Source organism: Penicillium longicatenatum (genome assembly GCF_028827895.1).
Source record: "Penicillium longicatenatum strain IBT 33135 chromosome Unknown contig_11_segment0_segment0, whole genome shotgun sequence".
In the NCBI taxonomy this organism is placed as follows: Eukaryota; Fungi; Ascomycota; class Eurotiomycetes; order Eurotiales; family Aspergillaceae; genus Penicillium; species Penicillium longicatenatum.
Window position 1 is genome coordinate 1,349,658 of NW_026643117.1, and position 14,277 is coordinate 1,363,934.

General features: G+C 50.2%; 5 protein-coding genes across 5 annotated transcripts; 2 read left to right on the forward strand and 3 right to left on the reverse strand.

Moving 5' to 3' along the window:
* Positions 1-507: 507 nt before the first annotated feature.
* Positions 508-1,392, reverse strand: N7484_000503 (uncharacterized protein; the record flags this gene model as incomplete). Its single annotated transcript, XM_057110924.1, has 1 exon — positions 508-1,392. One exon carries the CDS (start codon positions 1,390-1,392, stop codon positions 508-510), a length of 885 nt encoding a protein of 294 aa, XP_056978150.1.
* A 533-nt stretch (positions 1,393-1,925) lies between these two features.
* Positions 1,926-3,600, forward strand: N7484_000504 (protein translocase subunit TIM50; the record flags this gene model as incomplete). Its single annotated transcript, XM_057110925.1, has 3 exons — positions 1,926-2,189; positions 2,255-2,959; positions 3,010-3,600. 3 exons carry the CDS (start codon positions 1,926-1,928, stop codon positions 3,598-3,600), a joined length of 1,560 nt encoding a protein of 519 aa, XP_056978151.1.
* A 405-nt stretch (positions 3,601-4,005) lies between these two features.
* N7484_000505 (putative C6 transcription factor) lies at positions 4,006-6,255 on the reverse strand (the record flags this gene model as incomplete). Its single annotated transcript, XM_057110926.1, has 4 exons — positions 4,006-4,421; positions 4,476-4,611; positions 4,662-5,484; positions 5,546-6,255. The coding sequence occupies 4 exons, from the start codon at positions 6,253-6,255 to the stop codon at positions 4,006-4,008; spliced, it is 2,085 nt and encodes a 694-aa protein (XP_056978152.1).
* Positions 6,256-6,715: 460 nt separating this feature from the next.
* On the forward strand, positions 6,716-9,528 carry N7484_000506 (F-box domain protein; the record flags this gene model as incomplete). Its single annotated transcript, XM_057110927.1, has 2 exons — positions 6,716-6,780; positions 6,855-9,528. 2 exons carry the CDS (start codon positions 6,716-6,718, stop codon positions 9,526-9,528), a joined length of 2,739 nt encoding a protein of 912 aa, XP_056978153.1.
* Positions 9,529-9,888: 360 nt separating this feature from the next.
* On the reverse strand, positions 9,889-12,313 carry N7484_000507 (uncharacterized protein; the record flags this gene model as incomplete). The annotated part of the gene is made up of 3 exons (XM_057110928.1): positions 9,889-10,019; positions 10,070-11,752; positions 11,800-12,313. The coding sequence occupies 3 exons, from the start codon at positions 12,311-12,313 to the stop codon at positions 9,889-9,891; spliced, it is 2,328 nt and encodes a 775-aa protein (XP_056978154.1).
* Between the last annotated feature and the right edge of the window lie 1,964 nt (positions 12,314-14,277).

The window sequence follows — 14,277 nt, forward strand, 5'->3', positions numbered from 1 at the left end:
TTAGCCTTGAAATCCTACTGAAACGCTCTAATCACGAAATTTCACTTTTTCTCAATGAATTCACTGCCAAGTGGTATCTAGTTTACTTATTTCTGTAAGCCTTTTTGGAATGTTGCTAATTTTGGCAGACCTCGGGAGAGTTATAAGATATATATGTTCCAGTCCCGCTGGAGTGCGAACCAATACCAAGAGCAGCTTTTGATGGCCCACATTGATAGAATCCATGCCCAGACCTACCTACGCTACGGGCTACACCTGCTACATCTATGTACTAGGATCAGCCATGCAATCTTGGAAATTCCAAAGCCCTAAGTTCTTGGATGGAATGCCGCACATGTATGCATTTGAATATATATTCTAAGTCGAAGGGAAAAGTAAGGTCGAAATATTGTGACATGCATCTAAATAATGATCTATATATATATTTGCACCAGATCACACCAATCTTCAACGCCACAAGAATGTACATAATATCATGGCACGTCTAACGTTATTTTTTGGGAATGATTAGGATCTCACTTCAAGAGCCAGTTCTTGAATCCTGGTTTCCAACTCATCAACAGGTCCAGGCGTGTATGAAGGCAGGTAATCCGGAACTGGAATCGGATCCTCAACATGGACATAGCCAATATCATCGTCGTCTGTCCATCCTCTTTCAGGGCCCCAAGTGATTTTCTTGTTGGCTGCTAGAGCCTCTTTCATCAAGCGAGTCATCAGAGAGCCATCCCTCTTGACAGATGGGTATGCATCGAATTCCACGAATTTCAACGCTGGCAGTCGATCCAGAATCTCTTTGATCAACCTCCCAGAGAACTCGGTGTAGTATTCCTTGGAAACCCGGAAGCCCTCGAAGACAGGCTGCGAAGGATCGCACTCGACAAACACCCTTAATGTGTGCAAGAGAGTCATCTCATGCAATCCCATTCCATCATCCACGGCCCATGATTTCGGTGGCGCCGTCCAACTATTTCCTAGGATCAATTCAATGGTGGTGATCAACGGACGGTAGCAGGGGGGTATGCCTCGGAGGGTCGGTCGGCGCGAGAAGTCTTGGATATAGAAGACTCGGAAAATTTGCGACGAGTAGAAATAGTGACTGGCTTCCTCATGGACCCGTCTGGAGACCAGGAACAGAGCTATGCGCTGCGTAGCCGGTGCTACAAGCTTGGCTCTTTTCGCGGAGGCGCCAACGGTGCCAGCGTTCTTCTTTGCGGTTTTCTTCGTCGGCGTAAAAAGAACAAAATGGTAGACGTTTAATCGGATTTCGGACGGAAGATCGAAGAATCGGAATGAAGTTGGTAGAGTCACTGGCTCTACAAATTCCTCGCCATGGTAAAATTCAGAGGCTGCCTGGGCCTTCTTCGCGGCTTTTCTGGCGGCTTTCGAGGCCATGTTGTGGCGACGCAGGGAAAAAAGGAAAATGAGATCCGAGGTCTATGAAGTACGCGGGGGACGAGTCTAAGGATTTGGCAGGATTTCCATTGTTCGAATTTGTTTTTCAATTGCGGCCTTGATAATGGTCATCAGTGCCAGAGTGATCAGAACACAGAATCAAAAATCTAGGCAAATAGAATAGGGAATGTGTCCACACATACGGAGCTGCAACATCAAAGGCAAAACCTATGCTGCGGCTCTTGGAAGCGGGATCAGAAGAGAACTTCCTTTGTCTCCCCAGCTATTTCAACCCAGCATGCGTAAGAAAAAGCTTACTTGGTCAAATTAACGACTGGGTGAACTTTCATGGAGAGAAAAGGAAAAGAAGAAGGCGGAAATCGTTCGGAGAATTAAAAGGAAACTGCGTCATTGGGTTCTGTGCGGTGCCGGATGTGCACGCGCTCCGACTTTTCTACGGGAATTGATCCGGGTGTCCGAGACTCATACTTAGAGAGGCATGAGTACATCTGTCTCTCACTAATCTCCCAACCATGTTGAGTCGCGCCATCTTGCCTCTAACGAGGCCCAATGTCCTCGCCTCTGCCACCCGGGCTTCGCGCGTTCCACGGGTTTCGGCCCTGTCTGTTCAGCAACCCCGGTGGTACGCCAAGGGCAAGGGTACACCTTATGAGCTCCCCAAATCTATGCAGGACGAGTCCACAAAATCCACAGAGTCGGAATCGAAGGAATCGTCTGAAGCAGAGCCATCCGAGCCTAAGACAAAGCCGGAGACTGACGCGGCTGAGCCAAACACAGTGAGTTACTTGTCATGCAATCATGCAAGAATCATGAATATCCATCTGACAACAGTTTCCTTTAGCCCGAACCTGAACAGATCCCCAATAAGCCTCTCCCCGACCTGACTCAAGGTATCCCATCGACTTTGGCCGCCGAGTTGGAAGGCCGCATGAAGAAAGGCGGCCCATTAAACATCACCGAGGATCACACCCAATCCGACGAATACAGTGAAGACCGTGGTGGAGATATCCCCAAGAGTGGATATGAGACCTCTCTTGACCGCCGCAAGGCCCGCATGGCCAACATCATGTACGCCGTGATGCTGGCTGCGGGTATCGCTGGTCTGGGTTACCTGGGCCGCAACTGGGAAACCGAGGAGGAACAGAGTGCCCATGCAGACCAACCCTCTGGCTGGAGCCCTGGTCTCTGGTGGAGCCGTATCAAGGCTCGCACCGGCGACCTGACTAGCTACTACAAGGATCCGGCTTTCCCCCAGCTGCTTCCCGACGAGGACCCCAGCCTGCGTCAGCCATACACACTTGTTCTCAGTATGGAGGATCTGCTCGTTCACAGCGAGTGGAGCCGTGAGCACGGTTGGCGTGTGGCTAAGCGTCCCGGTGTGGATTACTTCCTTCGTTACCTCAACCAGTACTATGAGCTTGTTCTGTTTACCACTGTGCCCAGCATGATGGCCGACCAGGTTCTCCGCAAGCTCGACCCCTACCGTATTATCCGCTGGCCCCTCTTCCGTGAGGCTACCCGCTACAAGGACGGAGAGTACATTAAGGTATGGCCTATCCCAAGGTTTTTCTGAGATTACATACTAACAAACACCAGGATCTTTCCTACCTGAACCGTGATTTGTCTAAGGTGATCCTCATCGACACGAAAGAGGAGCACGCTCGCCTGCAACCCGAAAACGCCGTTATCTTGGACAAGTGGACCGGTAACCCCAAGGACAAGACGCTGGTCGCTCTGATACCCTTCCTGGAGTACATGGCCGGTATGGGCGTCGAGGATGTGCGTCCCGTGCTGAAGTCATTCGAGGGCACCCAGATCCCTATCGAATTCGCCAAGCGCGAGAAGGCCATGCGCGAGCGTTTCGAGAAGGAACTCACCGAGGAGAAGAAGAAGAAGCCCTCCATCAGCATGGGTAGCGTTGCCTCCGCTCTTGGACTGAAGTCCACCCGCACTATGGACGGCGAGGTCTCGCCCTCTGAGGGTCTTGCCCAGGGCAAGATGCTGTGGGATCAGATCCGTGAGCGTGGACAGAAGAACTACGAGCTGATTGACCGGGAGATCCGCGAGAACGGCGAGAAGTGGCTTGCTGAGATGGCCGCCGAGGAGGAGAAGGCTCGTCAAGAGCAGATGCAAAGCATGAAGGGCTCTTTCACTGGCATGTTTGGCGTTGGCGGTGACAAGCAGTAATTTGCTGTCATTTGTCACATCTGTTATACGGCGAGAAAAGCTGTTCTTGCTCTTATTTAACCTGATTTATCTCCCAACTCATCGTCCACGGGGTTTGTTTTTTGTCATTTATGGGCAAGGGGCGGGTCATTAGATGGTTTGGTTTCGTTCTGATTCTCTGGAACGACTGTAAAATAGCGTTTGGTGTCCGATCTACTTGTTGATTCTCAATGTACATTTTAAAATTTGGTCTGCTTTAATATGAAGAAACTGAGACTGAAACTTCTGCACGGTTTGGGGTTCGTGCTGGACCCTGGGTATATACAGTGTTGAATTAAAGTACACGTCTGGTTGAAAAAGACACCAAAGACCAACCAGAGAATTCATGAAAGGGTAGCCGCAGCTACCTCAGAAACAAAGAAATTATCATAGGTTGACGTCCTGGAAAACAGAGACATCCCAGATACCAGTCATATCAAAGGGGAAACCGTCCATCGTGCCGAAAGTATTAGAAATAGACATCATATCATCGACAATATCGTTATTGGTCTGTGTCTCTGGCAGTGAGATAGCAGCTGGGTTGACCAGTCCGTTATCATTCATGGAGGAGGTCAATGTTTGATCCATCGTGGAATTAGTGCCAGGAAGTCGATGCATAATTCGCTCGCAGTGATCGAGGCACATATCGGCTACGTCCCAGTCTTCTTCTTCGCGGACCCGACGAAGAACATTTCGCAGAGTCTCGACGTTGGCGAGACAAGAACGGGAGACCTCGCTGTCATTAGTTTCAAGAGCACATCGGACGAGGAGAGTGGCGGTGGATGTTAGGTGGAAGGCGCTATCTATGAGATTGTAAGTACACTGTGTATGGGGTCTGGGGTGGGCCTTTCACGTACAAGGCAGCCAGAATTCCTTGAAATTCTCTTTTCGGAGGGATGTGATGAATCGTACGATCTCTTCTGCTGATCGTCGACATTCGGTTTGAAAGTAACGACGAGCTTCGGGGTTATCTGTTTCTGCATTGTTGACCTCCTAAAAGCGATGTCAGTAGGTACAAGAAATAGATGAATGGTAAGTCTTACATTCAACTCAACACGGCTCACGAGCATTTTGACTGCCAAAAATGCTAGCTGTAGACTGCTTGACGCAGACACCTGCTCTCCGCGGTTGTGATGTTCTGGCGCTCTCAACCAGTCGGGAAGAGAATCTTCCCATAGATCCAACTCTGTCCGGATTTGTCTGATCTTCTTGGAGGTTTCCCGCGCCAGCTTCGCTTGTAGTCCATAGACAAGAGGTAATAGCTCGCCCAAAATCTCGGTCAGTTTACATAAGGAAATGTGGCAATGTGCCGCTCTCACTCGCTCTGTTGTGCGAATACTCGATGGAACTAAGCTGTCGACGGTGGGTAGAGGAACGTCGTATTGGGTCTTAGAGATCTGCGGAGGCACACCGTGACTGAAACTGCCCCAGCGATCGTGGATCACTACTCCCCACCAGAGTCGAATCCGATGATTCTTTTCCTGATCAGAGAGCTTCCACAAGCACGGATCTCGATTCAAACCAAGACAATTTGCCAGGGAAAGCATACGACCACAGCTGATGGCATTTCCTGTCATAGAGAAGATTGGTCGGCCCGTCAAATCAATCAGTGCGGCACTAATTGTGGACAGTCCAGGCGCAGAAAACTCCTCGTGCAAGGCCGCAACGGTCATGTTCACTGCATATCGTACGTCTGGCTTCGGGTGGCAAGCTAGCTTTGGGGTATGCTTCCAATATACTAAGGACATAGAGTAGACCTGGCAAAGAAGCGAGGCTGGGGGATCTTCCAAAGACTCTGTGATGTAAGATTCCCAAAAGGATTCGCCATCGAAAATAGGGAATGCGGTGTTGAATCGGTCGATAAATCTAAATAAAGATGTCAATGAGCGTTCATTGGCCACCGTTGTAGAGTTGCGCCAAGCCTTACAGTCTCACAAGGTCATGTTTAAATGGACCAAGAATTTGTTCTAGAATCTCTTTCTGATTCTCACCGGGTGGAACGCCCATGCGCATACCCTTTCGCCGCCGCGAAATAGTAGTGTAGAGCACAGGCTTTCTAGGATCGCTCGAATAAATGTTGTATGGGTGTCTCTTGGGTTCTTCGGAAAGGCTCGTTCGCTCGGGGGGCATATGCTTCTCAATGACCTGCGCGTCTTCTGCTATCATTGGACCGACGATGAGGACCGATTCATTGTGGCGATCATCGTCATATCCTTTGCGTCGTGAGTCACTCCCGCGACGTCCAGATGACGAATTGGTATCCTGAGGGCTTGGCCCATTAGTTGACTGGCGCGTCGGAACATGAGGGCCCGAATTAGGCGAGCTGTCGGGGCTTCGCTTGCGTTTGTGACCCGATGCGGGCTCGATCGGCTGAGCTCCCGGCCACGACGGCTTCGACTCCGAGGTGCTCAATACTGAGGTGTCCGCAGAAGCTTCTTCTTGGTAGTGGCAATCGGCACCCTGCACGCGACACAGAAGACATGACTGTCCGGGGATATCAACCGTGCATCGGGACTTGCGCTTGCGACAAAGATCACAGGCGCGGACTTTGTGGGATCGGTAGGGTCGCGCGCCGGCATTGAAGCCGGGCGATGGCAACTTGGAGGAGGGATTGACTTGGAGGGGTGCGGGCGACATGATGCGCAAACCCTAGGTATTGCAAGGAAGGGGGGATGCAAGGAAATAATCTGGGGAAGAACGATTCCGGGGACTTTTCGGAGTCGGCCGATCTTAGTAGGACAGAATGAGGGGTATGACCCGGCCGAATGCGACAAGCATTGAGTGTCGATTGGTTCGAGGAGCACAGCCGTGGCTCAGAGATTGTTATACTTTCATGGCCCTCGGATTGCAATTTATTGTCAACTCTCACACATGGTCAATGCTGGGGTAATGTAGTTCATGCGATAAACGATAACCAACCAAACACTTGAAAAAAGAAAAAATGAAGCTAAACTGAATGCGGGGTTGATTAGTCATCACCACGTGCCCACTCTATTTATATCCAAAGATCGACGTGAAGGAGGTTGGGATGCACCGCCACTAAGGGCAACTCCAACTTGGGTGCGTCAATTCCGTATGTCGGCAATCGCTAGTGATCATGGAGGATGCCTCCCCCAGTAAAGCGTGCGCCTTTGACCGGTTGCCCTGCTCTGTGATCGAGTAGTACGTGTTTCTCTTTGAGATTCAGGGTCCATGTGGCCAGACGGACCCCATCTTGGCTGACGCTCCCTGTCTAGCATTCTTTATGCCGCAGATGCCAACACCTTTGCATCTCTCGCGCTCCTTAATCAGCAATGGAGACATATATCAGAGTCCTCTGCACTATATGCACATCATTTATCTAAATGCCCATCATTCCTTTGGTCATGCGGGGCAAGAGCCCCGCCGGGCGAGGTGGACAGCCTGTCTGACCTGAAACGTCAATTTATCGAAGAGGTCCGTCGGAATGCATTCGACGTATTTCTTCGGCCTCGTAAGACTTTGGTGCGCTTGATCTCGAGCTCTATGAGCTCTTCCACAGCCTTTCCCCAGGGCGAAGTATTCCGTTTCTCGTTCTCTGCCAATGCGCATATGGTGCTATGTATCAGCTCATCTCGGATCGTTGTGCTGGCACTGGCCGGAGGTCCTGTTTCTGTCAGACATGAGCTGCAAACTCGCCGGCGGCCGCTCGGCGCTACTATTTTAGATGACGGGTCGCTGCTTGCGGTTCTATCAGAATCTTACCGGGTCAACATTTACAAGCTCTCCGATGGCCAAGCTAAAAGGGTTCAATCGATCATTGTAAATGATGCTCCGCGCGATTTGACATTCTCACCAACAGGCAGCGTATTGGCCCTATCATTCGAGGACAGCATTGAAGTCCATGCGGTTGGAGAAGGGACATTGACAACTGAGCGTCGCGCAGCACGCTGTCTGCGCGTTGATGCACTGTCATTCACGCCAGATGGATCTATGCTACTTGGGTCGTCAGTGGACTACGCGGTAGATGGCGTTGTGACTATAACTGCTCCATTTTATACAGAAACTGGGACCGATGCCTCGCCAGAGGAAGTTCAAATGCGGATGTGGACGACACAAATCCTCTTTCCTGAAATGGCCCGTGGGCTTACCCATGCTTGCTTGATTTCAGAGCATGATGAAGGTGACGATAGTTGGATTCTTGTATACGACATTCAATTGGCCGCGTTCAGAGCAATCAGAGTCAACAACGTGGAAGCAGGTGGTGTATACTTCTCTAGTCCATTTACGGCGGACGAATCAAGAGAGATGCTACCTGCTATGCTTCCCACTATTGACGACACCGGTGAACTTGCAGCTTTGGGATTTCAGGACTCTGAAGTATGGCTGTATGGCGTGCCCAAGCGCCTGGACGTTGCTCCCACAGATGCAGCTCCCGATGGAAACCCGAGAATCATCACCCGCATGGGTGGTGTTCATCATTATTCTAGCTCTGAAACACCTCGTGATAACCTGGTACAACTAGAAAAACTAGTTCAACAATCCAAAGCCTTGATTCGTGGTCGCCGCGTGACTGACATGCATGGTATCACATCAACTCGTTGGGTACATTCGGCACCCTCTATAAAGCCAAAGCGGCGTCTTGTTTCTGTGGCCCCTGGTGGTGTGCGGCCCCAATTGTTTGGCGAAGAAGATGTGCCCGTGGACGGCGGAAGAATCCTTCTCCTGGACTTTGAAAGATCGACAACTGATGGCGAGGAAATTGAGATTGACATCGAAGTTGGAGAAACGTCACCAACGATGCTACTGGAGCCAGACTCTTCCCTAGATACAGAAGTTGAATTGCAAAGAAGACGCACACGATTAGTCCGCAATGACACAGAAGCCACTGGTCTTCGCCCTCGTCCATCGACGAGAACGATTCCGGTCCTTGATCGACAGCGGCCTATCAGTCTAGCAATCCCTCCTGTACCGAATGGAGTTAGCTCAAATGGTGTTGTTGATGTTCCGTATGACAACCAGCAACCTCGCTCTGGAGAAACAATTCATCGCGCCGCCACAGCCGCAGCTTCGACGCGAGGACGTTATGATCCCCGGTATCGCAGTACGCCCGACCATCGCTACGTTCCTCATGAAAGTGATGCAGATAACTGGGTCCCACCACCGCCACCTTATAAACGCGAGCCAGATTCACCGCTGCCTGATCACTTGCAGCAAACCCTTATGCCGGGACTGTCAATACCACCCATCCCAAATATACCACCTCATCATCGTCGCGATCTATCTACTCCAAATATCTCAAATCCACCCGAAAACCCGGTTCAGAGAGCACACACTGCTCGCGTCTCGCGCCAAAGCCCAACAGACCGTCCACGGCCTCAATCTGTAATCATCCAGCGATTGGGGAATTTTACCGGCACTATTCGCTCTGCGAGAAGCAGGAGAGGCTCTTCAGCTGCCGCAGAGGCTTTGAACCAGGACCAGCAACCTCACGTCCCACCCATTTCAACCCTGCCCCCGCTGCCGGCTCATCTTACCGCCGCTCGTCCAAGCACCGCAGTGCCCTCGGTCGTTCCGACCACCACAAGCCAGCTCCCGTCACTGCAACCACTTCCAACCTTAGCCGTTCAACCCGCAGAAGAATTAGGACATAGTGACCTTCCAATACCCCTGGGGGCAACAATTCTTGGAGAGAATTATTTCTCATATGCCGTGTCATCTCCAAATCTTCTGCACATTCCACAGCCACACGGAAATGGGTTAGATCTTGACGCAGAAGATGAGGATCAAATACCCGCGAGACAAAGATCTTTCCGGCGAAGAGTGTCAACGGAGCCCACTAGCTTACCACCGCCAGAGAACGAAGAGTGGCGGAGGCGTATCCAGGACTGGAACGAGCACACGATTCGGGAACGAGGTCGAAAACGAAGAAATAAGTGCATGGTAATGTAGCGTTGTCTATTTTTGTCTCTACGACTACAATACCCTCGTTCAAATAGATATTCCCCGCCATTTATGCATGACCATCTACTATCTAGATCTATTGATCGTCAATGCTACTCGGGTACGCTTCCAAATATTGATCTAAAATTCGGTCTGAAGTGCCTCTCAGTAGTTCGTTGAAGTTTCTTAAAGCTTGAAAAAATGAATAAATTCCAAAACGATCCGGTATCACGCACTAGGTACCAAATGAAGCAAAACAAGCTATTAATACCAATTAAGCCATACAGAGCAAGTAAAAAAAATCACCGGGGCTAATAATCATTCATATCATCAGTTGCATTAGATCAGCCACCACCACCTAAATCCAAGTCAGATTTGATTCCCAAAGCGAAGACAGAACAGAATGATCTTACCTCCACAGCCTCCACCACCACCTCCACCGCAACCTCCACCGCCGCCTCCTCCTCCTCCTCCTCCACAGCCACCGCCGCCACCACTGCCTGAAAGGAAATTAGCATTATCACAAGCAAAAAGCCAACACGGAACATACCACAAGCAGCTCCACCCCCAGAACAACCCCCAGTACCCGCACCACCACATGCACCAGCTGCGACACCACCACCACAAGTTCCCGAGCAACAATTCCCTGTAGCCCCAGACGCAGTACTCATACAACTCGGATTACACGGATAAGAACTAGCACTAATACCCGGATCACACATATACGGCCCATAGTACGGGACATACATAGGATAACCCCAGGCATAAGGCGCATAGAACATAGGCTCATACCTCCCATCCCTAGTAGTCCTGGAATCCGATCTTGGACGACCCTGCTTCTCAGCCCGCCTCACAGCCTTCTCGTAATTCCGATGCAAACGAATCCGCTGCAGATTGGCCTTAACAGCAGCGGCCGCATCAGAATGAGCCGTACGGACAGCATTGTGTGCAGAGATATGCGGGTTCTTATCCGGGTCGGAAGAGATGTCTGCACGATCATGCAAAGCATCTGCAGTGTTGCGTGCACGAGACGAAGAACCAATATTGAACATGCGATCGTATAGATCTGGTGCTCTTGTCGCTTCGCAGTACCAGCATGTACACTCGCTGTAGATACCGCCGTTAGTGAGACGGCGGTACATCTTACTCGTCCACTGGAACGCATCCGAAAGTCTGTTTTCGTCTACTTTGTCGTCGTGGTCGATGAAGCGGCGAGTTGGGCCGACTGAGCGACTAGTTGTGTATTTGTAGTAGCGACTCGGTTGGAGCTGGTGCGTGTGCCAGGCTAGATCGACGTCGAGTGTTGGGACGGCCATTTGCTTGGGGTTTGAGAGCATGATGCCGAGGAATACGTCGTATTTCTTGATTAGACGGTCGGCTGTGTCCGTGATTGCTGGTGAGTGGAGCCAGTCTATGTTTTCCATCTTTAGGACGAATGTGCCTTGGCGGATGACGGCGCCCACTAAGTCAAGTGCGAATGGGCTGGAGTTGTCCCAGTATCGGGACATCATGCGTCGGAAGTGCACTTTTTCGGCAGGTCGGACGGTTACGTTATGACGGCCATAGGCCGCTGCTAGGGCTTTCTTGTCGCGGATTTTGAGCTCCAGTTGACTGCGGAGGTCGTCGATGTTTCGGCACCAGTTTGTTCTGGCGTCGGTGTACGCTGCTAGGTCTTTCCCGCAGGCTCGCATCAATTTGCTGGGAAACCTCATTGACGTATGAGAGATGTAGCCTCCCTTTACATAACCTTCTGGGATTCCGTTTATATTCAATAGCGTTCCTGGCATAGGGAGATCGTGGTTCACCAATTCGAGAAGGTCAAATCGGAACTTGGCAACCCTGAGCAAGCCGTGGTCGATTGTGAGGAGGCAATGTTTGCAAGTGACCGAAAAGCTTTTGTCGGAATAGCCAGTACTTTCTGCGAATGCATTGTCGAGCGATGAACTTATTTCACCCTTAGTCCACGGGACCGGTGTCTTCTTGTTGCAGGACGGACATTTAAGGTCCTTGGTTGAGGGGTCTTGCAGATTGTCCCATTTGAGATTAATCTGTTTCTCGAACTTCTGTTGGCTAGCCTCGCTTGGGGCATACTCCAAGGTGCCGTCATCGATGCATTCATTGACAGCTTTAAATGGAAATCCGGTTCTCCAGATACTCATCCTGCCATAGCGAATGCAATCCTCTAGGAAGTTCCTTGGGTTAAGCATATGAGAATGCCAGACCATTAGAATGTCTAGGTCCATATTAGCTTATGGTCATAGTTTGTGATGATCTACTCACCGATTGGAGGCAGATTATTCGCATCCCACAAGATCATCATCTCACAGTTCGTAACTTCTTCATACGCCGGGCTCTCTTGATCTTTCATCGTCATGAATGGTCGCGAGCTAGGCAGGGCGGCAAACCACCACTTGTGATACCGGTCGACTGCACGAGCCACGTAGACAGCCCAGCGCTTCTCACGAATACGAGCTTTTGCTTGGGCTGCCTCCTCACCGAATTTATCGGCCTGAGAGTCATGGAGATCAAAAAGGCCATCCTGGTTCGAGATGAAGTCCCGTAGATCTGCTAAAACAGCAAGCAATTTGAGATGCGCGATGCACTGGTCGCGGGTGACAGTTTTCATGGCTATAATGCTGCCAATATCCTTGGGCTCACCAAGGTATAGCTTGGGCAACGCGAGATGTAGCTGCTGCTCCTCATTGTGGTATGATGGAGGTCGCTGGTCAGCCTGATCGTCGAGATCGGTGCCGTTGACCAGCGCCTCTTTGGTCTTTTCTTTGGAAGCAGTCATTGTTATGACCGAGCAAGGTGGAGGAGAGTAGGAGTTTGATGAAGTGGGTTTCAGGTTGAGCCGGGGGCATTCATGTCTTTTATAATTTATGATGTAGTGGTCATAGATGGCCCCAAATTAATTGGGAAAGTATGTAGGTTGATCAAGAGACACGTGCATGGATTGATAGGAATGCCCAAGTAAGCCTTGCGGATCGGAAAGCTTCTGGAAGCGAAGCCGATCCCTGATTAGGTAGTTCTCAGCAGTCGGGCACGGCCTGCGGACCCTTGAACTCGTAAAATGTGGGGAAATGAGGGAACAAGGCAAGTGAGAGACAGGGTTGAGCGGGGGTACGGGCACAACGAACTCGTTTCATTGCTCCAGCGCAAAAGCACTGCCTCGGCGCACTCCCCGTAAGCCTTGCGCCCGATCGGCATGACCTCATTTCGATCCCTATACTCCGAAGATGCATAGCAATGCCTACTCTCTAATTTTAGTAGCTATATTGTCTGTTTAGACAATAGCTTAGACAATAGCTTAGCACGTAGTCTACTCTTCTAGTGACTCTTCATAACTGTACAAAAGACCAAGTCATATCAAGGTTAAGTTCGCTTTACAGTATCTCTTGTGCACAAGTCTCTTGCTTCGGTATGCATTCAGCACTGCTGGTAGAGGGAAAGTCAGTGCGCGCGAGGCATCGCATTCTCTGGGACTCTCAAGTACCTTGAAACTCGGTAAAGTAGACCTCGGAAGGTCGTCTTAGCTCGCTTTGAGTCTACAGAGCCGACCGCGAACTTACACTTGATACGCTTTCCTCTTTCCGACCTCGTAATCCTTAGGTAGAATTTAGCATGGGCCTTCGAGTTCAACAACAAATGAATGGGCTGTACCCCGAGATTCCACCATTCTTACTACCTATTTCCATGTGATGGCAATAATGCGGCTCTGCCATAGCCTGGTGAGCTCCTCCAGCCTCACTCCTTTCTCAAGGCTATGGCCGGAATGTATGACCCAGGCACTGCACTTGACTAGCTCATAACCAAAAAACCACATGTTGTACCTTTCCTCCCTGTATCATTGCTTGGTACTCGATTTACGGATTGCTTTAAGTCCGTGGCTACGAAATGTACAAACACCACGTTCTAGGTAGGTTTCTATCTGATATTGTTTCTAGTCCAGGGATAACTTAATGAATACAGTTACCATGAACCTGTAATAAATTCGTGCTAGGCACTAGTGATATTGTACAATTTGTGATCAGGACATAACGTTGAATATTGATTCCAGGTGATTTTGGTGGACCCGTTTCTGGAAGTTCACTCGCATCGTAATCTACGAACCGTAACCTGTGCGGCACCGGTTCAAAGGCTCTATATAATTGAGGCCCTGGTAATACATAGTCAGTGAGATATCTGCAAAGAAAAATTTACCACAGACAGAAACGAATCGGCCGAGACTTCCTGATCACACACTAGCCCAGGCTAAGGTCAAAAACATTTACCCACCCAACACCGGCGACTGCCGATCACCGTTGGGAGCACGCGACCAGTGGTAACCATCGGATTACTAGAGGACACTATGGGTATGACACTCAAGCTCTTAATTGACAATGTGAATTGAAAACCATGCGAATCAATAGAGCCCACCATTGTAAAAGACAGAAAACACACCACATTGTCCAATTGGCGGTGCTTACCTCATCCATTGTCTGTTCTCCCGCAGTCACCTGATGACCCCCCGCGCTGAGTCATTCACCGGCGCATTTCAAGTCTGCATCACACGGCTTGAGCGGAGATTGTCAAGTCTAATTTGGCCTGAAGAAAGGTCATTGCTGCATTTGACTTGTTTGCTGCAATATATCATCCGTCCGGCTCGCACAACAGCCATCACTCCAAATTTTCAACCCGCGGAAATTTGATCCCGACTGCAAAAACGTCATCAGTCTGGCTTCTCGAGCACGCGCATTCGGAGGGTCACCGGCCCAA